At 44.7% G+C, this 24,865-nt stretch overlaps 1 protein-coding gene across 4 annotated transcripts in view; it reads left to right on the forward strand.

Annotated features, from left to right (window-relative positions):
* The window catches only part of GLI1 (GLI family zinc finger 1), a 112,032-nt gene extending 87,455 nt beyond the window's left edge, over positions 1–24,577 (forward strand). For 3 of the 4 annotated variants that reach the window (XM_083169374.1, XM_083169375.1, XM_083169377.1), the window contains exons 3-12: positions 166–264; positions 1,358–1,556; positions 2,355–2,508; positions 3,495–3,602; positions 11,747–11,887; positions 12,016–12,165; positions 15,162–15,326; positions 15,737–15,997; positions 16,875–17,157; positions 18,814–24,577. In XM_083169374.1, coding sequence (XP_083025500.1) covers positions 166–264; positions 1,358–1,556; positions 2,355–2,508; positions 3,495–3,602; positions 11,747–11,887; positions 12,016–12,165; positions 15,162–15,326; positions 15,737–15,997; positions 16,875–17,157; positions 18,814–21,251 — 3,998 coding nt within the window. In that variant the 3' untranslated portion in view covers positions 21,252–24,577. The remainder of the gene's footprint in view (positions 1–165; positions 265–1,357; positions 1,557–2,354; positions 2,509–3,494; positions 3,603–11,746; positions 11,888–12,015; positions 12,166–15,161; positions 15,327–15,736; positions 15,998–16,874; positions 17,158–18,813) is intronic. The other variant, XM_083169378.1, reaches the window with a different exon arrangement.
* Positions 24,578–24,865: the final 288 nt, after the last annotated feature.

Raw genomic sequence — 24,865 nt, forward strand, 5'->3', positions numbered from 1 at the left:
TATCTTTCTTTTAACTTTTATCAGATTGTCGGGTTGCTGAACCTGGGATTTTTCAAAAGGACCTTTCACACCGCACATTGACCCTGGTCGACCCGGGTTATTTGTTCAGTGAGAAAGGTGTTTAAGTGTCTTGTGCCTCCTTCATTATGTTAAATTGTCTTCCAGGCATGAACGAGATGAGCTACTGCCATCAGAACAACCTCATGACCAGTCATCATGGCTTTGCCCTGGCACAAGCTAACGAGCACATGGCTGGACCAGATGGTGAGTGGTTTTCTACAGTTATTGAAGTATTCTGATGTATTACAAAGAGGAAACAGAGGTATCTACTGTAATTTGAATGCCAGACTTTACAATTTTTTTTAAATAAAGTACCTCCGATATTGGATAATACCTAACACCTTCAGTATGCTGAAATAACAAAATAAGGCTCATTTAGGGTGAGATGGATCAAAGTAATTTTACAGTAAAACCTAAAATTAGGTTTTCAATTTAGGACTAACCAGGTGTATTATCCAGGACTTCAGTGCAGTGTCAGACTGGGGCATGATGGGCCCACCAGGGGGAATGCAGTGGTAAGGGCCCATGTTTAGGGTGTGCCCTAACCATCAGAGAGTGAATGGGCCCCAAATACTGCTAGTGCATGCATGACAATGTACCAGATTATAGAATACACCACAATTCTGTGCAATATGGGGGTTATTCTGGTTGATTCGCAATGCTGCAAATTTGCAGCCTTGCGAGTCCACCAAACCCCACCTTGCAAATGGTGATACGCTGGCCCATCATTCGCTAGGGCGATTCGCTCGCAGGGACTTTGATTGGATGTTACACAGTAACATCCATTCGCAGCCTTGTGGGATCTGCCCACATCATTCCATGGTTGGCGACCATCAAATGTTGGCGAAGGCACACGCATATAAAAGTGATTATGAAATCACTTATATATGTGTGGATGCTCGGGGGGAAGTGGGCGAGCAGCTGACATCCGGTGATGTCAGCTGCCCGCCCCCCGCACCCACGTAATCGGCATATTACCATAACGCCCAGCGTTCTCATGGGAACGCCTATGAAATGCTGGGTGTTCTTTGGGATCCCACTTTCCTAGTCACCACTTTTTCATGCAGGTGCGTTACAACCATTGCATAAGGAACTTGGAAGAAACATGGGAGTAATTATATCATTAGGGTAGTTCTATTTCCGGGAACTGTCCTGGCTTGATTTCGATGATGCAAATCATTGGTACATGTCAACTATAGGCATTTAATAACTGTCCTTGCTGTCAGCAACTCAATTTTGGAAAACATGTTATTAGTGTGTCTTGCATCATTCATTCACATTTATATCTTTCTCAAAGCAGGATCTCGATTCTCCACCCCTCGAAGTTCAATGAAGCTGAGCAAGAAGAGAGCAATGTCTATTTCCCCATTATCAGATGCCAGTATTGACCTGCAGACCATGATCCGTACATCCCCTAACTCCCTGGTAGCATTCATCAACTCCAGATGTTCCTCAGCCAATGGCTCCTATGGCCATTTGTCTATAGGAACTATCAGGTATATGTAGAACATTTATTTATTTTAGAAATACTTAATACTTATAGTTACTATAAACACCATGTATTATTTTCCTATCCTATATCATAAAGGCTAATGCTGCTCCTTTATGAGTGGAATGCAAGAATTTTACCCACTGGTGGCAATGATGGGAACAATCTAAGTGTTGGGCCTCTCAGGCGCGCACAGCCGCCATCTCTGAAAGTACTGTTATGTTGTTCTGGAATTTGAATGGGCTGGGAACTTGAAGAATAACAGAGAACACAAGTATACAAAATCCATTTATCTGATCATACACTAATTACATATATAGTACCAGAGGTACTCACTGGCTTGTAGGTCATTGCTGCCGCTATTTATATATTCTCATGGTTACAAAAAAGCTGCACTACCACTAGGTATAACATGTTAATAAGGTCATCCTCCTCATAGCTCCCAGGACTGCTACCATTTTTATCCAGGGCACTCTCAGTTCTGTATTAGGAATCTATTTTATTTGCCACGTACAGGTGAGAGAAGGTGTGTGTGTTAGCGGGAGGACGAATCACAAGCCTTGATTTCATCTTGTGATCCTTCACCCGCACCCTTCCACCAGGTATTTGTCACAGCTGCAAGAGACTCAAAGTAGTTTAAGGAAAAAATGGAGGAATGGAGCAGCCCCCAGTACCCTCATTAGGTGAAGGGGCACATTACTAAATATCTTCTATAAGTGCTAATTAAGTTTTTTAACTAGATATATAAAAGAATATTTAAAGATTACTGCAGGTTTCTTTCAACACAGATTGTTTTTGCTTGCAGCCCTTCACTCGGGTATCAGAATTGCCTTAATCATCAGAGACCACAGGGGGCATCCTATGGATTGAACACTCTCATGTCTTACAATTCGCATGAGCCCTTGTCCAACAGAGGAGTGGGCATGCTGCAGTCTCGTACATCTATAAAGCACTGCCAGGTAGGTGACTTCTGATAGGTGTGGCCATGCTCCAAACCATCACTACACGGTTTAGCAAATCAAACTGCATGCGTCAGCTCAATGTAGCTAAGAATGTATCCATTATTATAGGCTTTGCTACACAATCTTTCTGTTGTGTACCATAGTTAAATATATTTTACATTTATGTCCAAACCCATATAACTGTGTTTTAAGGTTCACTAACCTATCACTTGATTTTTCAAAATCTCTTTCCACAACTAAAACTGTAATTAAGTACTATTGTTTCTGCCAGCAAAATATAATAATGACATATTACTGCATTTAAAAAGAAACTATCTTTAAAGGTAGTTGGGTGTTACCCATCTGCACTGCCCATATAGGCATTTACTGTTGTTGGTGTTTTTGAGCATATACCCTATTGGGTGATGTAGAGGTGCAGACAAGTCCGTGTTGCATGTAGGAGCCAAGTAATACAACTACAGGCAATTCATAGTTGTAGGCACCTCAGTCATCTCCACTTGTAGCCAATGGGGATTCACTAGGTGGCTACAAGTGCATTTGTAAGCCTTTTGAGAGCATATAGTCGGAAAATTAGGGCAATACAGAATTGTGCATACTTTTGTTTACTGACCTGTCATCCTCTATACATCTGTGTTCTCTGACTCTTCTCTGATGACAGCATTACAGGCGCAACCTAGTAACATTGGGATGCTGTTTTGAGGGCGTAAGGAGCAATGCTCCAATTGGTTAGAACTGTCAAAGATCTATCCACGTTATAGACCAGTCCGACACTGGTTACCACCTCCCTATCCCAACCACCACTGCCCTCTTCCCACACGCACATACCCCCCCCCCCAAAGCTACCCGCTTGGTTTTCTGATTTTAGTGTCTTCTTAACGTTGGACTATGTCAAAATATTAGTCAAAATATCAGAAAGTGCTTGTTGTGTTGTTTCTGTATATTGTTCTGCAATTGATTGCAAATCCTCTTGTTCTGCAATACAGATGAAGTCAGAGCCGCTGTCCAGTACCGGGCTAGATGCCATAAACAGCAAACGACTTGAAGATGGATCAGAAGGGGATATATCAAGCCCTGCTTCTGCTGGGACACAGGTAAGATAACACAGGCAATGAGAAGCAAGTCCAGTTCGCAGCCCGACGGAACAACATAACTGTAATTTCAGCGCCAGTGGCTGTGTGCGCTTGACATTACCCCATAGAGGAGAATTCACCCTATAAAAGGTGTTAGCCTTTTATTATATGATTATCATCATTTCTATGCAGTACCTTGGTGGATATGCATCTAGACACATATCATCCTTCGTAGGCTAGAGAACTACAACCACCAATGTAGCTTGACCACTAAACACGATTACATTACATTCTACTGCATTTTGGCTAAACACAGAACTATCTCTTATATATTTAGCCAGATCTGTCACTCAACCCCTGTGGAGAACGTTCCTGTGTAGAACAGTTTCACTTTCATGTGTCTGACGTTCCACCCCCTTGACATCACCTTCCCCGCCCAGCCAGGGCTACAGTACACGCCCACCATCCACCATTACTCCACAGCCACCATCCACCATTACTCCTGCACATCCCTACCCTCTGCCAGGACCCCCGCGACCCCCCTCCCGCGATTTGCGGGACCCCCCGCGACCCCCCCTCCCGCGATTTGCGGGACCCCCCCGCGACCCCCCCTCCCGTGATTCGCGGGACCCCCGCGAACCCCCCCTCCCGCGATTCGCGGGACTCCCGCGACCCCCCTCCCGCGATTCGCGGGACCCCCGCGACCACCCCGGTATCCGAACTATTGTTAGACAGCACTTACATCGACAGTCATTACATCGACACCATTAGTTCGACACCTCAATAGGTCGACATGGTTTTAGGTCGACATACCATTAGGTCGACATGTCATTATGTCGACAGCTCATTAGGTCGACTGCTCATTAGGTCAACAGCTCATTAGGTCGACATGTTTTTAGGTCGACACTGCCATTAGGTCGACAGTGTCTATGTCGACAGTCAAAAGGTCGAAATGGTTTTTTCACTGTTTATTGAGCCGACATGTGCCGACAGGCGGTATTTCATGCCCTACTATCCACTAGGGCGTGGTGGGAGAATAAAATAGTGTGCCGAGCGCAGCGAGGCACCGTGCCCGAAGCATAGCGAGCGGCTGCGGTACACTTCAAACTGTGTCCATGTCGACTGTGTCGACATTTCGGCCAAAAAACAGTGAAAAAACCCATGTCGACCTTTTGACTGTCGACATAGACTCTGTCGACCTAATGGCAGTGTCGACCTAAAAACATGTCGACCTAATGAGCTGTCGACCTAATGAGCTGTCGACCTAATGGTATGTCGACCTAAAACCATGTCGACCTATTGAGCTGTCGAACTAATGGTGTCGATGTAATGGCTGTCGATGTAAGTGCTGTCTAATATCCGTCCCAGACCCGACCACCCCCTCCCGCGATTCGCTGGACCTCCGCGACCACCCTCTCCCGCGAAACGCGGGACCCTCCCGCAAATCGCGGGACCCCAGCGACCCCTCCCTCCCGCGAGCCCCCTCCCGCGATTCGCAGGACCCCTGCATCCTCCCCTCCCGCGATTCGCAGGACCCCTGCGACCCCCCCTCCCGGCATTAAAAGGGCCCCCCGCGACCCCCCCTCCCGCGATTCACGGCACCCCCCCCCCCTACTGTGATTTGCGACCCCCCTCCCGCAATTCGCGCCGCCCCCACCCGCGATTCACGGAACCCCCCGTAGCGCCCCCCTCCCGCGATTTGCGGGCCCCCTCGGCACTTCTCGCGATTTGCGACCGCCCCCTAATTCACACATTCGGGGACCCCACCTCCCGCGATTCATGCCCCCCTCACGCAATTCACGGCACCCCCCACACCCCCCTTCCTGCGATTCGCAACCCCCCACGACCCCCCCTCCCGCGATTCACGAAACCCCCCGTAGCGCCCCCCTCCCGCGATTTGCGGGCCCCCTCGGCACCTCTCGCGATTTGCGACCGCCCCGTAATTCACACATTCGGGGACCCCCCCTCCCGCGATTCATGCCCCCCTCACGCAATTCACGGCACCCCCCATACCCCCCTTCCTGCGATTCGGAACCCCCCACGACCCCCCTTCCCGCGATTCATGCCCCCTCCCGCGATTCACGGACCCCCGCACCACCCCCCTGCGCCCACCCTCCCTTGATTCACGCCCCCCTCATGCAATTCACGGCAACCCCCCACACCCCCCCTCCTGCGATTCGCAGCCCCCCCACGACCCCCGCCTCCTGCGATTCATGACCCCTCCCGTGATTCACGGACCCCCACACCACCCCCCCTTGACTCACGGCACCCCACGCGCCCCTGTCGCAATTCACGGACCTCCGCAACCCCCCCTCCCGCAATTCACTAACCCCGACAACCCCCCTCCCGCAATTTGCGGACCCCCCTTCCCACGATTCAAGCCCCCCCGCGCCCCCGCCCACGATTTGCGGACCCCCGCCCCCTCCCGCTAACCGCGGATCCCCACACACCACCCCCCCTCCCACAATTTGCAGACCCCCCAGACCCCCTTCCGGCAATTCCACCCCCCAGCGGACCACCGCGGCCCCCACTCCCGCATTTCACGTACCCCTGTGACAATGGGGGATCCTGTACCACCACAAGCAGGTACCGCCCCTAGGTGGGAAATCCGGACCTGGCTGCCGCACTGCAGGTTTCCCCACTGCCCTCTGCACCAGCGCCACAACTTTTATCAATGTCTTGCCCACATACCACTATTATACAGCCTCCTGCTCTCATGCACGCTCACTCCCTCCCAGTGGGAGGAGACGCTCACCCACTGCCGGGAGCTGCATACTGTCCCCCACCCTCCTCCAGTTCTAGGGATGCCCATCGACCATCAATGATTTTCAAATAATCGATGGTTTATGGCCGATGTTGAATACTTTTGCCATCAATGTGGGAGGACACTGCCCTGCCTCCTGTTCTCCTGCCCCGTAACTTCCGCCAGTGGAGACCCGCTCACCCTGTGTTGCCCACATTCCCCTATCATGCTTTACCGCCCAGCCTCCTGCTCTCATGCACCCTAACTCCCACCCAGTCGGAGGAGACACTGACTCCTGTATTTCTGTGCTGCCACGCTGGACCCTCACCCACTGGCAGAAGCTGCACAGTGTCCACCACCCTCTTTAGTCCCCCGTATGCCCACACACCCCTATCACTACCCAGGTTCCTGCTCTCCTGAACCGTAACTTCCACCACTGGGTAATCGCTGACGCTGTGTTGCCCACATACCCCTATCATGCCTCATATCCCAGCCTCCTGCTCTCATGCACCCTAACTCCCACCCAGTAGGAGGAGACACTGACTCAGGGCCACCGTCCGGTACTCCTGTGCTGCCACGCTGGACCCTCACCCACTGCCAGAAGCTGCAATACAGGGCATCTTTCATACAATTCTAACCATATTTCTCACAATACAAATGTTCACAACTTAAGGGGCGTAGCCCCTTACGCCGGTGTGAAGAGCGCCCGTAGGGCGCGATGAATCACCTAGTATATAATATACTGTATATGTTTTATCATGTACAGTAAGAAGTATAAAAATGAACGAATATAGAGTATCAGGGCAACCATTTATGGTTGGACGCAGGTTTGAATCAGATTGGCGCATAGCAATTCCATGAAAACAATGGCCCTTATCAAGGGGCAAAACAGGATGAACTTATAAATATGAAATTATACAAATAACAAATTTTAGCATTCTTATTTACTCCCAAAAAGCAAGTCAACAAGCCTCTACCTTCTCTCTTTCCAAATGCAGGAGTACCAGGTTGTGGACACATTTTAAACACAACCAACCAAATAAGAAACTGTTTAAAGCAATTGGATGAGTGTGTGCAGGAAAATAAAGTGTGTGTGAAAGTGCGCTCATGTGTAAATATATAACCTCTGCTTTTGCACTGTGTTATTTATGATTCCCTCATTGATCTATGTGTCTAATTCAATTAGCTGTGATATGCTATGGATATCTCCACCTACTGCGTTAGTTCAAAATTGCTATATGTACTGTGCCCCTTTACTGGGTATAAGGGAAAACTGGTGATGTTGCTGGCTGCGATGGGCCATTCCAGGATGATGATATTTGAATGACCAACTATGACGCTCTACAGCACATCCTCCTTCTGCTAAACTGACACCAGTAGCAGGTACTCTGATCTAAGCTCCAGAAAGGATTCATACTGTTCTTCTGACTGTTACACTTTATCACTTTACACCCTATGAGCCTGATTCAGACCTGCTCGCTAAGCAGCGTTCTTTTTCTGCCTAGCGAGCGTGTAAACACTTCCTGCCGGGGGGAGAAGATGCCCCCTTCGCCGTCCGGATGCCTGTGCAAATGGATGTGTATGCTGACAAATCCATTCGCCTGCTGGTGTATGGGCGAAAAAACATTCGATCGCCGGCGACCATCAAATGATTTTTTTACCCATTTGCAAAGAAAAGTCAATGTAAACGGACTTTAATTTGCCTTGGCTATGGCCAAAATCGGGGCAGGTCGCCTCGGTGAGTGTGATACTCACCAAAGGTGGTCGCACAGTGGGCCTGCACATGCACATATTCGCCGATACGCATACACAGACCCGAAACATTGGTTCCTGGCAGAGCCGGCCCTAGCCTAATTGACGCCCTAGGCAAGATTTTGGCTGGTGCCCCCTAGTACCGCCACTAGTTCCGCCTCTGACCCTGCTCCCCTTTACCAGCACCATCAACCCTCATCATAGCAGTCATCATTTTGGTGCTCCTACCAGCAATATTTTAAATAGAAACAGTGCACACATTCGGTGCTTAGCCCAAACAGGGGTGGTTTCTTGCTGGGAAGGAGCATGGCCACACAATAGTACCCCCAATTCAAATTATGCCACACAGTAGTGCAACTTTATTCACATTATATCTTGCGATGGTGTCCCTTATTCACGTTACATCACACAGTAGTACTACTTTACCTTATGTACATTACTCCTCACATTAATCACATTATACCCTTAGAAAAAAATCCTGAGAAAATATTGTATTTTAAGCACCTTCATGGCCACACTGCAACCCAGCACAAAACCCCCACTGGGCCCTTCCATCAGACTTTGGCCTGGGTAATTTGTACCCCCTACCCCTTTCTCTCTGTACCCCTGATAATACCACACAGTAATGCCCCTTACACATGACACACATTATTAATGTCCATATAAACATAATGCCCCTTACACATTATGCCAACCTTTATTTATGCCCTTCATACACATAATGAAACACATAATGCCCCTTACACATATGTTGCACATTATTAATGCCCTTATACACATGACACACATAATGCCCATTACACATATGTTGCAAATTATTAATGCCCTTATACACATGACACACATAATGCCTGTTACACATATGTTGCACATTATTAATGCATTTATATATGAAACACATAATGCCCCTTACACATATGCCGAACACAATTGCACAAGCAACCCACCCGCAGATAGCACTCGCACAGCCGCTAACACTGTGACCTCTGCCTCTGCTTGGATACATATGTTTCCTCATACATCTTGCCTCAATAGGCCATGCAGCTCCTGGCCAGTTCTGCTAACGTAGGGTGCCTTTTTTGCTGAAAATTCGTCTTATTTGCATTGTTATGTGACCAGGACACACAAGGAGCTTCTAATGATTAAAATGATATGTGGCATGGCTATATTCTGTGTGTGACTGTGGCTGTACCTGCATATGGAATGCTATGTTACAGTGATTTTCATGAATACACTATTTCATATGCAGATACAGACTCACTCACACACAGAATATAGGCATGCTGCATATCATTTTAATCAGCAGAAGCTGCTGATGCCCCTAGGCATTCCAAATGCCCTAGGCATTTGCCTAGGTTGCTTATGCCTAAGGCCAGCTCTGGTTCCTAGACCGAACTTGCTTCAATCACCCAGCGGCGTAACTATAAATTTTGCTCCCCCCAGCCAAAAAAGTTTCTGCCCCCCCCCCCCATGCCCCTTAAACATTACGTCACACATCATAATGCCCCTTGCACTATATGCCACATGCCCTCATTAAACTTATACTCCACAAATCTAAATGCACCTTACACTATGGCCGGAATTTCATGCCGCCCGAGTTCAGTGCAGTGCGAGATATCCAATGAATTCTGATGTTTTTTAAAGGGGAATTAACTTACAAGGCATGGTTTTGCCTTGTAAGTTAATTCCCCTTTAAAAAAAAACGGCAGAATTCAGCGGACATCTCGCACTACACTGAACTCAAGCGAGATGTCCGCTGTCGACGAAGTCGCACTGCTGCCAGAAAAAGGGTGTGACCTCACTGAGAGGGGGAAAGGCTTATTGGGAATAATGCTCCCACAAGCCACGCCTCCCATTTTCATCACTATGGAGGCATGCTAAGCGCTCTGTGAGCTTCTGGCATGCCCCAGCCCCTCAGACAGATGCTAACGCATGGACACGCAGACGCCGACAAACAGACAGATACTGACAAACGGACAGATCCTAAAACACGGGCGCTGACAAGTTGATACATGGACGCCGACACATATGTTGACACATGGACACTGAAAGACGCCTATACACAGGGATACGCTGACACACAGACTGCACATAGAGACACTGATGCTGACAGACGCTGACATCTAGTGACATAACACAGACACCCAGTCACTGACACAAATATGCTGACATGTGATGACACAGACACTGAATGCTTTGCATCCCACTGTAGAAAACCAGGTTTTGAAAGAGTTAACCTTATTGTTGTGTTCAGCTCCTGTGCTGAAGCCTGTAGAAGGGGAGGGCTCTGTAACTGGAGTGCAGAGTGCAGGGGAATAGAAGGCAGCCGCTGGAGCAGGACAGTCAAGAACAGAAAGCAGGGAGAGGGACGATGCTGCAGCTGCCCAGCCTGCGCGGAGGGACGGAGGTTGTGTGTACTGTGTACACAGAAACAGTTCCGAACTTCCTGCCTGTAATGCTGCTGCTGGGAGGAAGGGAGGGAGAGAGACGGAGTGAGACAGGACGGACCTCACCTCAGCTCTGCAGGTTAGAGTGAGAGGCTTCCGGCGCCCACGCAGCCCCCGCTCCTCCAAGCAGTGGCGGGGGCTGCCTTACACAAGCTACGCCACTGCAATCACCCCCTGTATACTTTGTGGAGGGAGAGAAGATAAGAGCAGTTGGGAAACTCATGCAGGACCCTTCTTTCATCATCTGTATTCCCAACAGTTTCCCTGTAGGGACTCCAGAAAGTAAAAGAAATGGGGATTTACAAAGAGCAAACGTGTATATACTATAGGCCAGTTGTGAAGAAATCGGTTGCTCTGAGCAACCTTACATATGCGTGTATGCTCGGGGGGAAGTGGGCGGGCAGCTGACATCTGGTGATGTCACCTGTCCGCCGCCCCGCGTGTCCGTCACCTCCGCATTAGCATGAGAACGCCCAGCGTTCTCATGGGAACGATCATGAAATACTGGGCGTTCCCATATGCTAATGGTCCAGCCTGGAGCCCCACGCTCCCTCCGCCTGCAAAAAAATTTTCGCCATGGGTGCATGTGCAGAAATGCGCAAAGTGCAAACATCGGCCCAATGCGGATGCACGCGGGTCAATGAACGGACTTGAATAAGGTCCATGGTGTAACAAATTCTGTTATGTATACTTACTCCCGTGTGATGTGTATACCATTTACATACAAATAAAATGGACATAAACTATATTAACTAATTTTGGTATATTTCCCCTACAGCCACAAATTTAGGGCCTTATTTTGGTTCATTCTTTCTGACAAAATCCTTCTTAGATGGACAAAACCATGTGCACTGCAGGGGGGGCAGATGTAACATGTGCAGAGAGAATTAGATTTGGGTGAGTAATTTTGTTTCTGTGCAGGGAAAATACTGACTGCTTTATTTTTACACTGCAGTATAGATCTCACTTTGAAGTAAAACCCCACCCAAATCTAATTATCTATGCACATGTTACATCTGCCCCACCTGCAGTGCACATGGTTTTGCCCATCTAAGAAGGATTTTGTCAGAAAGAATGAACCAAAATAAGGCCCTTAGTACCATACTCTGATGTGTCGGAGAGAGGATAATAAGATAAGCAATTGTTGGCATGAGACAAATACATGGTGCAAGTTATAGTAAGTCACCTATCCTGAATCTATCCTTTGTTCCTGTATGACATAGGATCCATTGCTTGGGTTGCTTGATGGACGTGATGACTTAGAGAAAGAAGATGGGAAGCACGAGCCAGAAATGGTGTATGAGACTAATTGTCACTGGGAAAGCTGCACTAAGGAGTTTGATACCCAGGAGCACCTTGTGCATGTAAGACAAGTGCAGCTTATTTTACTTATACTCTACTTGCTTTTAGCAATGCTAAACTGTTTTAGCAACTAAACGTATAAGCGAAACCATTCACTAACACATTATCAATTAATTATATTTCCTAACAGCACATAAACAATGAGCACATCCACGGGGAAAAGAAAGAGTTTGTGTGTCACTGGCAAGACTGCTCCAGGGAGCTCAGGCCGTTCAAAGCTCAGTATATGTTGGTGGTCCATATGAGAAGACATACGGGAGAGAAACCTCATAAGTGCACAGTGAGTTTTTCTGTCATGTGACAGCCATTTCAGCCATGTTATACTATCATTCATTTTTTACACCTGCTTATCAACGCCAACTAGACGATGAGCCAGCACATAATGATCCAAATTACATTGGAAGTTAGAAAGAGTTAGTTTACAATGTTGGTAAATGTATTAACAGTAAAGAGCGTTTCATGCTAATGAAGAGAAATTAAGATCTGTAATTAAAGTGAGTTATATATCTGAGCCACGGTTCCCAGCTCTGCCGATGTAGATCTGATCTGCTAATCAAAACTCGCTATCATCAGTCATTGATGATTGATGATTGGAGGACATCAGTGATCAACTGGGAAATCAATAAAATCCTGCTTTTCAAAAATTCCTCACTTCAATCATTTATTATCCAAAGACTAAATATAGTATAAATGGAAAATACAGAGGAGAGGGATCTAGGTGTCACTATTTCAGGAGACTTAAAGGCAGGTAGGCTATGTAACAAAGCAATGAAGAAGGCAAGTCAGATGCTTGGTTGCATAGGGAGAGGTATCAGCAGTAGAAAGAAAGAAGTAATAATGCCACTGTATAGGTCATTGGTACGACCTCACCTAGAGTATTGTGTTCAGTTCTGGAGGCCATATCTCCAGAAGGATATAAATATATTAGAGACTGTACAAATAAGGGCAACTAAAATGGTGCATGGCCTACATCACAAAACTTACCAGGAAAGACTAAAATATCTTAATATGTATACTTTAGAGCAGAGAAGGGAAAGGGGGGGCATGATAGAAACTTTCAAATATATCAAGGGTTTTAACAAGGTACAGGTGGGAGACATTCTTCACAGGAAGAGGAGCAACAGAACATGAGGACATGCACTGAAACTAGAGGGAGGAAGATTCAGGGGAAATTTGAGGGAAAATTACTTCACAGAAAGGGTAGTGGATATGTGGAATAGCCTCGAAACAGAGGTGGTAGAGGCAAATACAGTGTAGCAAATTAAACATGCTTGGGATAGGCATATTGATATCCTTACAAAAAAATAAGGATCAAATATGGTTTCAGGTAAATGTTTAAAAAATGGGTAGACTAAATCTTTGTATTGCCGAATCCTACCCCCGCCACATCCTTTCAAATATCTACAAATTGATCATTGATGAGATTTTCCCATCCAAGCCTAAATTCATGACTGACTGGGAAAGAGATCTTCCAGATCTAAAAGGAGACGACGACTGGTCAGTAATATTAAGAAACTCTTTTTCCTCCTCACTAAATGTCTTGACAACTGAAACTCATTATAAAGTCCTTACAAGATGGTATCGATGCCCGGTCTTTCTAGCAAAAATGTACACTGGTGTCTCTAACTTGTGCTGGAGATGTGGGACACAACCAGGTACGATGTTACATATTTGGTGGGACTGCCCGCTTATTCAGCCATACTGGAAAAAGGTAATTGATACTGCTAACATTATTCTACAGGAGGAACTGCCTTCGTCCCCAGCTTTTGGCTACTTAACCTTATACACAGACCCCAAACTAACTATAAAAAAACCCTACTTCGCCATTTACTTAGTGCATCAAAAGCGGTGATCCCAGTATATTGGAAGTCCTCTACCACTCCCCCAATGTCAGATTGGTGTAATAGGATTGATCATTATATGGCAATGGATGACCTGATCTCTTCTATAAATTCCAAAGACCAAACATTTAATACTGTCTGGCTCCCCTTGTTGACATACAAGGAATCAGAGCATTACAAATCACTTTAAAGAAATCCTTTATTTCCTCTTTTATACCGAAAATATTAACTAGAATATACAATATAAGATACGAGAGTCGCAACACTGTACTTTCTTCCCTATACTTTTACTTTCTTCCCCACCATGTTTTCATTGTTCTCCTTCCTTCTCTTCCTGAAACAGAAACAACAAGATTCAGGCTAATATATCTTACTATTTACTTAACACCAACGACATTATTAATGATGCTTTTGATTCTTTTCTGGTTCTATTCAGATTCTGTGAAATGTATTGCATTGTTTATCTATTACATTGGTACTTGTGAGTTATCTGGGCGCCCGATTTCTAAATCGGGTCGGATCGGGCACATCGCATCGCATCGCATGCGACCATCGGATGCGATGCGATGCGATGACCCGATTTTTCCATAGGAATCAATGTTAAAATGGACTGAGTCCATTTTAACATGGAATTCAATGGGAAAAAGGGGTCCTTTTCATACCCCTACTATCCAAGTGGGCATGGAGTTGGATATAAACCTGTGGCGAGCGTAGCGAGCCACCGAGCCCGAAGCGTGGCGAGCGGACACAGAATACCGTCCCCTCGCGGGGCTCGCTTCGCTCGCCACGCTTTGGGCTCGGTGGCTCGCTACGCTCGCCACAGGTTTATATCCAACTCCATGCCCACTTGGATAGTAGGGGTATGAAAAGGACCCCTTTTTCCCATTGAATTCCATGTTAAAATGGACTCCGTCCATTTTAACATTGATTCCTATGGAAAAATCGGGTCATCGCATCCGATGGTCGCATGCGATGCGATGCGATATCGCATCGCATCGCATCTGATTGTATGCCTTAACTTAAGGCATACAATCAAAAAAACGGGCGCCCAGATAACTCATAAGTACCATTACATTTTCTGTTTCGGAATGACTATGTTCATGTGGAAATTTTCAATAAAAACTATTTGCAAAAAAAAAAATGGGTAGACTCAATGGGCCAAAATAGTTCCTATCTGCCGTCAAATTCTCTGTTTCTCTTTTTCTATGTTTAGTCAGAATCAGCAAATTGAGAATTTTCACCATGTTCGATTTCCACGATCTCCTAAACCAGGCATCGGGGGAAGGGGAATTACCCCATTTTTTAGCTGGTGTATGGGCCTCATTAGACAATCAATGAGTATCAAGACATGGTATATAATGCAACAAAACTTAAACCTGTGCTTCTCACTAACAAAATGCATTCATCATACATCTGTTTTCTTCATTTTTCATAGTTTGAGGGATGTAACAAAGCCTACTCACGCCTTGAGAACCTGAAAACTCACCTGCGGTCCCACACAGGAGAAAAGCCATACGTGTGTGAACATGAAGGCTGTAATAAGGCTTTTTCTAACGCCTCAGATCGTGCCAAGCATCAGAATCGTACTCACTCCAATGAGGTATGAAGGAATTTGAACTAATGTTGATGCTGGGATGGTTAAATCAGAATAACAGAGAGTCACTTTGCATGGAACAAATGGGTAATATTGTAACTAACCCTGTGTTATTTGTTGAGCAACAACGTGGCACAGTTACTGACTCTCCGCACTTTGGTGGTGGGTCCAGCTTCAGCCAGGGTCCTATTTGTGTAGCATTTGTATGTCCCCATCATGTTTATGTGGGTGCCCTCCTCTCACTCAAACGGCATAGAGGACAAGTTAATTAGCTTCTGGCAACGTTAGCGAATATAAACATACAATCTTTATGCATAATGTAAAAACCTGTTAAAATATATGTTATGGTTTTAATCCTATGCTTACAGAATTGTGAAAAATACCCTATGTAATAACAACACTTACATTTCTTCTAGAAACCTTATGTGTGTAAGATCCCGGGCTGCACCAAGAGGTACACAGATCCCAGCTCTCTCAGGAAGCATGTGAAGACCGTCCATGGCCCTGAGGCACACATCACAAAGAAGCACCGTGGAGACGGGCTGCCTCGGAACCATTCGACACATGAGGGTACTGGGCCTCAAGGAATAAAGAGTGATATCCAGCAGGACCTGGAGGCAAGCTCTTCTCAGGCACGGAAGGAGGAGGGAAGACTGACTGTGCCAGATATGGCCCTGGTGAGAGAATGAACTAAACTGAAATGTGCACAGATAATAAAACACGTATATTTAGTACTTTGAAACCTATCCATAAATGACTACAATTATATTATGTACAGTATATAGCAAATAAGAAACCTTTAAGAAGTGCTGTATTTTGTTAATTTCGGTAATTATTTCATTGTTTTCTTCTTGTTTCTGAAACTAGAAGTAGAAATAAGAACAACAAATCAGATCTAAAACAAAGTGCTGGTACTGCGTACCCCAACCCCCCCAAGGTTGACAGTCACTAAGTCAACCGCTAATGGTTGACTGTGACTAGGTCGACACCTACGAATGGTGAACATACCCTAGGTTGACATTGACAGAAGACCGACACAAGCTTATAATCGACAGGGACATAGTCAATATGAACTCGCAAGACTCGCCATACTTCGTGCACTATTATAATCTCACGCACCCCTTTTTTTTTTAAAGAAACTTCATTTTTCATGTTGACCTTATTCATGTCAACCATGTCCACGTCGACCTTAAGCTTGTGTCGACCTGCTGTCATACCTAGGGTATGTCGACCACTCATAGGTTACAACCTAGTCACGTCCACCATTAGTGGTTGACCTAGTGACTGGCGACCTAGAGATTATAGACCCAGGGACCGCATACCCCCTTGAGTACCTCCACAAAAAAGCATTGCATTCACACAAGAGCATCATATCCTAGAAACAGATTTTATATATGTATTGTTGTTCAATATAGATTAGGAAAAAGAAAAGAATAATACTAAAGCAAAAACAAAGCTTTAAAATGAAAATGAAAATAAAAATAAGTGAATGCTTTTGGAAATTTTTTAAAACTAAAATGTCATCACTTTTATTTTCGTCTTGACTGCTTTTAGAAGTCTCAACCCAGCCCTGGTGGACAGTCATCTTGCAGCAGTGAAAGGTCTCCCTTGGGTAGCACCAATAACAATGATAGTGGAGTAGAGATGAATGCCAACACAGGCGGGAGCTTCGAAGACCTCTCCAACTTGGAGGACATTCCTTCAGTGGAGTCTATTGGCACTGCAGGAGCGTCAGCCCTAAGGAAGCTGGAGAACCTCAGGATCGACAAGCTGAACCAGATGCGGAAAGCACCATCTTCTGGAAAATCTGTAAAACTACCTGCCATCCACAACACAGGTAGGTAGCAGTAGAAGAACAGGAACCATAGATGTTGGATTGCAAAAGAAAACATTGGTTTATTGGTGAAATGCGGTATAACAATTAAACTCATGAAAAACATGCTGATGTTTGTTTAGCAGATGTAGTGAAATTATCCAGAATACTAAAATCTATTTTTGGGTGGAGATTACCATGTTAAATCCAATGTCCTCTTTACATATGTGCTATGTTTACAAAGTAAGATTATACACAATACGTTTGAATACATAAAATGCAAATGGAAAATAAAAGAAGGAAAAAGTCCCAAAAAAATACAAAAATAGTGAAAAACTCATGTCACCCTTTTCACGTGTAAACCTTTTGACCATGTCGACCTATTGCACATCAATCTTTTGTCAATGTCAACCTAGTGTCTGTGTTGACCTATTGACTGTCTACCTAGACAATGTAGACCTTTCAATGGCTTTCCCTCATGCCATAGAATTCATCTGTTACTTTGGCCCTTATTCTGATCGGTGCGGAAATTCCCGCATGCGGACGGACCGCCGATGTTGATCGTCTGCGCATGTGCAGAGGTCACTCTGCGCATGTGCAGGCGATTTCGCCGCACGGATTCTTTATACGCCGCACAGGGGGCGTAGAGGGGCGTGAGGGGCTACTTAGCCTCATTACCCTATGCATACGCCCCCCGTTTCATGGGCGTTCCCATGCAAACGCGGGGCGTATGCATGGTAATGAGGCCGTGACGCGTGGGTACGGGGCGGGCATCTGACATCGCCGGATGTTAGCTGCCCGCCCCTATACATGATTTCACACGGACAAGTGTCCGTGTGGTCTTGTGTTGCGGGACCTGGTGGAGCGTGCGGCCCTGCATTCGATGTTCGGCGACCATCGAATGCAGGGGCTGCTCCCACCATGGAGGAGGCGTATCCCCGTACAATTTCATGCGGATCGCCACATATCCGCATACGGACGGCAGGTGGCGATCCGTATGGAAGGCGGGGATTCGCCTGCACGGTTGCGGCCGCATATTCTGATCGGGCCGCACCGATCAGAATAAGGGCCTTGATTTTGGCTCCAAGTAATGGGGGGAGCCCCAAAAGACAGTATCTTTCTTTATTCTCTGGTTTAACTCCATACCCTCACATGGGCACACCTCCACAGTAACAAATTCTTATACATAAGCAGGTTTGATGGTTTTTAATTGTGGACTTACCATACGCTGTTTACGTCCAGTGCTAGCACCATTGCACAGGTTTTCCTTTTTTTCCTTGTCCCCTTGTTTCAAGAAGACCATTTGAAGTCTTTGGAGACCTGTCAGATCTGTCAAAAAGTGAACCAGAGTAACATTTAACGATGACACTCCACCCAATAAATAATTTTAAGTTTTGAGAGTAGATGTTCTTTTTCTGTAATGTAGATCACCTACAATTGTATATGTTCAGCTATATCGTTTTAAAAGGAGTTAGTGATATAGTTATACAACTTTAACAATATATTTAAACAATTTAAGAAATACCGGCTAAATTCAGAACATAGAAAATATTACATATCTATATCAGACTATTAGAAGACTATTAGAAGTCAAAACATTGGATTTCGTATTGCCAATCAATATCCTTGATAGAAGCTTAACCTCTCTTATTTATATTGACCATTTATTGTATTTTACAGCATCTCAGGGAGAGTTACAAGGCATGTGTGGACCACTTGGTATGACCCACGGCAATCACATCATGGAGCTGTCTTCTAGTGACTATATGAAGATGAATGACAGACGTAACAGCACAACAAGTACAATGAGTTCAGCCTATACAGTGAGCCGCAGATCTTCAATGGTGTCGCCCTATCTTTCCAACCAGAGGTCAGCTGATGTCGGGAACATGGCGGATACATATGATCAAATGACATCAGATTCTTCAAGACATTCCAATGCCACTTGCCTTCCAGGCCTAACTCCAGCTCAGCAATACAGACTAAAGGCAAAATATGCTGCAGCTACTGGTGGTCCTCCACCCACACCTCTTCCTAATATGGAGAGAATGAGTTCAAATAATCGGATGACTTTTGGTACCAGTGATTACCGTGGGTCATCTATCTCTTCAATACTAGCTAATAATACCCAAAGAAGACATAGCAACAATGAATACCACAGCTATGGTGCAGGAATAATTCATCCATCTCAGGCTCCAGGGGCTGGAATAAGAAGAGCTAGTGATCCTGCAAGACCTGGGGGAGAACCTCAGGCAATACCAAAAGTCCAGCGATTCAAGAGTATGTCAAACATGAACACTTCAGCGATGGGAAGACATACTCTAGGTCAACAGCAACATTATGGAGGATCAGATGCAAACTTACAATTACATGTTTTTTCACCCCGGCCACCCAGCATCAGCGAGAATGTGTTCATGGAGGCAACTAGCACAGATGGGTCATCTCACATTAAGGACCATAATGTTATGGCCCCTAATGAAATGCAGCAATACATGAACTACCAAGACTCTCAAATGAATGTTCCCAATAACCAAATTAATTTTAACCACCAACTTCATGGGATAGATATTCAAAACCAAAATGCATATCCCAGTTCTCTGCGAGCTACAGGAAATATACATGTAAATCCTGACAGTCATTCCAGCCAGAGCAATCCTTTGAGTCACCCAGGGTTCAACCAATGCCAAATGACCACTAACAATCAGTCTTTTCATAATACAAGGCAAATGACAAGTAGTTCTAGCTTGCCTGTGCAGTGGCATGAAGTAAGCTCAGGGACAATGGAAATGTCTGAGGGCCATAATGCAAACCATCAGGTGATCCAATCAAATGTGCCCACAGGGAATCAATGTCACAGTCAATACTCCAATCCAGTATCAGAGTCAAACAAACAGATTTCCCTTGTAAATAGTAATTCATGTCAGCAGCAGAATATGTATGGAAATAATCAAAGGTACGGTCACTTAGGTCAGGTGCATATCAAACCAGAACAACAGTTTCATCCTTCAATGCCCTCCATGATGTCATGTCAAAACATCAAGCATCATCCAACACAGCCGCATGCTTTCAACCAGCCCACGGCCATTTCTCCACCTAATACAAACTGTGAGTACCAAGGACAACAGGACAGCCAACAAAACACTTGCTACAATCCTGTCCTTAACCCTGGCATGCTAAGCCCTCAAGGACGCAGATCACAGACACCTATGATGCAAGTGAAGGAGATGATGGTGAGAAATTATGTTCAATCCCAACAAGCGCTAATGTGGGAGCAGCAGCCAAAGAATATCCCAGTGATGAACAGCACCAGGGAGGATGTTGACACAGGCCAGATCCAACACAGGAACACACCTCATGGACAGGCATACATGAGCCCTAAATACATGAATTTGCATGGTAAGCAAACAGAGAACAGCTTACTAAGTCCAAGCCCACATGAAAACCAACCAATTCATCCTAAAACCATGAGAAGTCCAGAAAATCAAAGTAACAGATTAGATTTGGTGCCACATCCCCCGCTTTGGCGAAAGCCTCCAATGCGTCAACAAAGTATAACCAGCCAGTCATCATTCATGGCCAGTCCACCGCAACTAAGTCCATCTTACCATTCAGCTGAATCCAGTCCTAGAAGAGGGGTTCCTCTACCTTCTATTCACCCTCAGTCAGACACTAATGACACCACTGGTTTGATGTATTACTCAGGGCAAGTTGAAATGCATCATGGAAAAACAGGACCCCAAAAGGTTGCCCCACCACTAAATCACCACCAAAGTAGTTGTGATGGACATCAACATGGACAGTACAATTCTAACCTGGGTTTCCTGAAGACAGACTCAATGCCATACAGCAGCTCATGTCCAGGATCCAATCCTTTAGACACTCTAGATTTGGAAAACACTCAGATTGATTTCACTGCAATTATTGATGATCCTGATCCTACATCGCTGATCCCGGGTAATTTAACTCCAGGTGGTTTACAAGGATCATCTCAACCTTCCTCACATTTGGGTACACCACGTAATCCTGCAACCATGGTTCCAAACATGGCTGTGACAGACTTGAACTCGATGCTGTCTTCTTTAGCTGGCGAGAATAAGTTCCTCAACACTATTTCTTGAGCAATCTAATGCTTCAGTGATGGGACCTCTATGACAACTGCCCAGATCAAAGTGATCACACAATGGTGCAGCGCTTGCTCATTATCTTGACTCATTTTTGAAAATACTGGATCATTATAATAATACAGTGTGCTTAAATAAATGCAAGACTTCAGTTTTGCTGGCACAGAAAAGTACACTTGATTTATCCAGTAAATCTATTTCTAGAATGGTCTGTTGTCTTTTTGTCATGGACGTTTTAAATATGACAAAATTTGCACATGCTCTATACATTCATTTTTTTAATATGACTGTACAGTTTAGGATAGTCTTTGATTAACTATTTACTAAACACATAACACTTTTCTATGTAGCTAATAAAAATTAATTTTTTTCAGTTTCAACAAAGTTGGAAGGTTGTCAGGCTGTTCCACAGCATAATTTATCTTTTGGTCAGGGATAAATAATTTGTGTTTCTTCAGCTGTTATTGAACTAAAGGGCTATGAAAACATTTCTGGCATCGACTAACACAAGGGCACACACACTGGGAGCTTTAGTTAATTGAAAAGTGGAATTTCACAAGTTGCGTTATGAAACTGTAGTCAACTACAGACAATTGGGGCCAACATTTTGTTAACTAAACTAATATTTATTTGGACAAGGCCCACCAACTCACTTGGAATCTGTAACACAAAGGGACTACTGTACAGTGATGCCATTGGTTTCTAGTGAGTTTGTTGCTTGCATTCATATATTACAGCTATCAAAATGGCTGCCTCCACCGTGCGGTGAGTGCACAACTTTGGGTATGATTCTAATTTGAAAGTAATGCAAAAAAAGCAAGTAACTTTGTGTCTGGAACAAATTTTTTAATGTAGGGGAGCAAATACATATATATTTTTTCTGTGCTGGGTAAATACTGGCTGGTTTTGCACGTAGCCCACCAAATATTTGACAGCTTTATATTTACAATTTAGATTTCAGTTTGGAGACACCTCACCCAAATCTTAATCTCTGTGCATATATTACTTCTGCCCCCTCTATAGTGCAGCATGGTTTCTTTTGTCCAAGTTCCCAATTACATGCTTTTTTTTTTCAGAATCAGAATCAAGCCCTTTGTCCGAATATAATAGATCTTAAAGCTGGCTATAGTTAAACCATATGAGGAAGAAACATAAAGTACATGATGTGACTGATATTTTCATCACTGTACAGAAATATAAGAGGGCTCAGCAGTGCCCTGTGCAGGCCCCATCTTATAATTGCATGATATCATGACGGTTGCACAGTAGGTGCGGAGCTGTGGTTCTGGGAACTGCAGCAATCCTGAAGATGCGCCAAAGAAACTGGTGCCCACATCACCGGGCGATTTCCATGGGAACGCACCAGCGTTTTCATGTGAATGCCCATGAAACACTGGGCATTCCCATGGGTGTGACTATCCACTGCTGCCCCACACCCCCCACCTGCAATCTTGGGTGGACACCCGGCAAACACATCTGTTCGGCGTGGACGCACGCATCCGGTGTATACACATGAACAGAAATGCGGGCCAGAATAAGGGCCATTGAGTGTAGCCAAGGCTGCATACAAAAACCACCTATTTAATGCCATTTACTCAAGTTCTGGGTGGGAGTGAGGGGCCAGTGGGGCAGATGTATTAAGCCTTAACAAGAGATAAATCCAAGTGTGATTAGGAGAGATAAACATCCAGCCAATCACCTGCTAACTGCCATGTTACAGCCTGTGTTTGAAAAAAGTCAGGAACGAGCTGATTGGCTGGACGTTTATCTCTCCTTATCACACTTGAATTTATCTCTTGTTAAGGCTTAATACATCTGCCCCAATGTTAGCTGCACAGACCCGTTACATGTTCTGGATTCCAGACAAAGGTAATAAATCACAGGACGGCTGGACAGTCCGCCATATCTGAGACAGTTTGGAGTAATATGCTCTATTTATGTTATCTTGGGAGTCAGTTGTAGAAAAGATCACTCATTAAATTGAAACGTAAATTTAACAGACAAAAACATATGGACAAAGCATTTTTGAAAAGTAAGCAAGCTTATTATTATAAATATATTTAATAACAATGCCCTTAATCTAATTCTGATTTTGTTATAAAAGTTAAGTGCACTGTTGCGTATGGCATCACTGGCAGTCACAACAGTGCGGCAGAACCATTTGCGTTCCTGGTAGTGATTGGGGGATAGCCTGAACTGAACCCAAAAAAACTTTGGTGTGTTATGGGACTTTTGCTGCTGCGTTGCAGTACCACAGTTTCGCTGGAGTTGGGAAGAGGACACTGCGTCTGCCATAGGCTTGTGCAAGTGGTGATAGTGTGAGCGATCATACATCGGTGGTGACTTGTTTATAACCACTGGTGGAATGACAGCACTGCCTGAAGCATTCTTGTGATACTCCGGGAGAGCTGTACAGGTGACAACCCCCCCCTAAGACAGCACTGCAGCAGCGATTGTAGCTGCAGGGTGTTGTTCCAAGGATCTTGCTAGATAGATGCTGGCATGTGGGGCAGAGGCATTGTAGCCCGCAGTGGGTACAGCTTGCACACCCCAAGTTACAGCGCTGAATATTGTTACTGCCCAAGAATGGCTGCTTCCACTGTGTGTCAAGCTTGATACCTAATACATCTCTAGTCTGGGGTACAAAGATTAATATTTAAGTGCCAACATCTGTGAGAGATGTGCAAATTATCCGCTAAATATGTCAGCGTCGCTCACATTTGTTATATAAATTCAAATGAAAAATGTTGTGTAAATAAAGATATTTCCTGTATAAGGTAAACATTACAGGTCATTATGATGAATACAGATGTTTGCTTGCAATTTTCTCACCTATTTTGTCAAATTCACTTGGCACTCAAAGGGTTAATCATTGAAATAAGGGCTTCCAGAAAAAGAACTCCTCACAGGAATGAAAAGATTACTGCTAGCCGTGGCCGTCCCGACTTATGTGTTACGTAAAATATGATAATATTTATAGCAATACCAAAGAATATGTCTTATAACAAAATCACATCTCCCCTTTATATTACTGTATATTTCATATTACTGTATGTAGGAGAAAAAAAAAGAGATATATAAATATAATGTAGAAGATAGCAATGACTCTGGAGCTGTAACGCTAGAACTTTCTTGTTTTTGATCTACATTCAGAGGTTTAAAGAATGTTTTATGTACAAATATAAAACAAACAAAAAGTTTATTTTTGAACAGCTAGAGGGATCCCTGTAAATCCCTTTCCTATCTGTACAGTGTGTATTTTTATATTTGTAAATTCATTTTGCTAGCCTTTTCATAAGACAATAAAAATGTCTCCCTTGTCACTGGTGTATTATTTAAGCATTGCATAGGAATTTAATACAGGTTCAATTCTCGATTAGCCATTCACAATTCACATGCCAGTCTTCACAGCATACTTGCGTACTTGCCTGGAAGTTACAGAAGACTACATATTTGAGGTAGGTGTCTGCACCCCTGGAAGATAAGGCAGTTCTCCTGCATCCCATCTGCATATTATTGAGGTGGGCAGAAATGGGGAAACAACCATGGGAATTGGATGGGATGGGACCACATTATGTAAATCGCCCAATGATGTGGGAGCTCAGCCCTGC

Source organism: Crinia signifera, chromosome 2 (assembly GCF_055691185.1).
Source record: "Crinia signifera chromosome 2, ASM5569118v1, whole genome shotgun sequence".
Taxonomy (NCBI): Eukaryota; Metazoa; Chordata; class Amphibia; order Anura; family Myobatrachidae; genus Crinia; species Crinia signifera.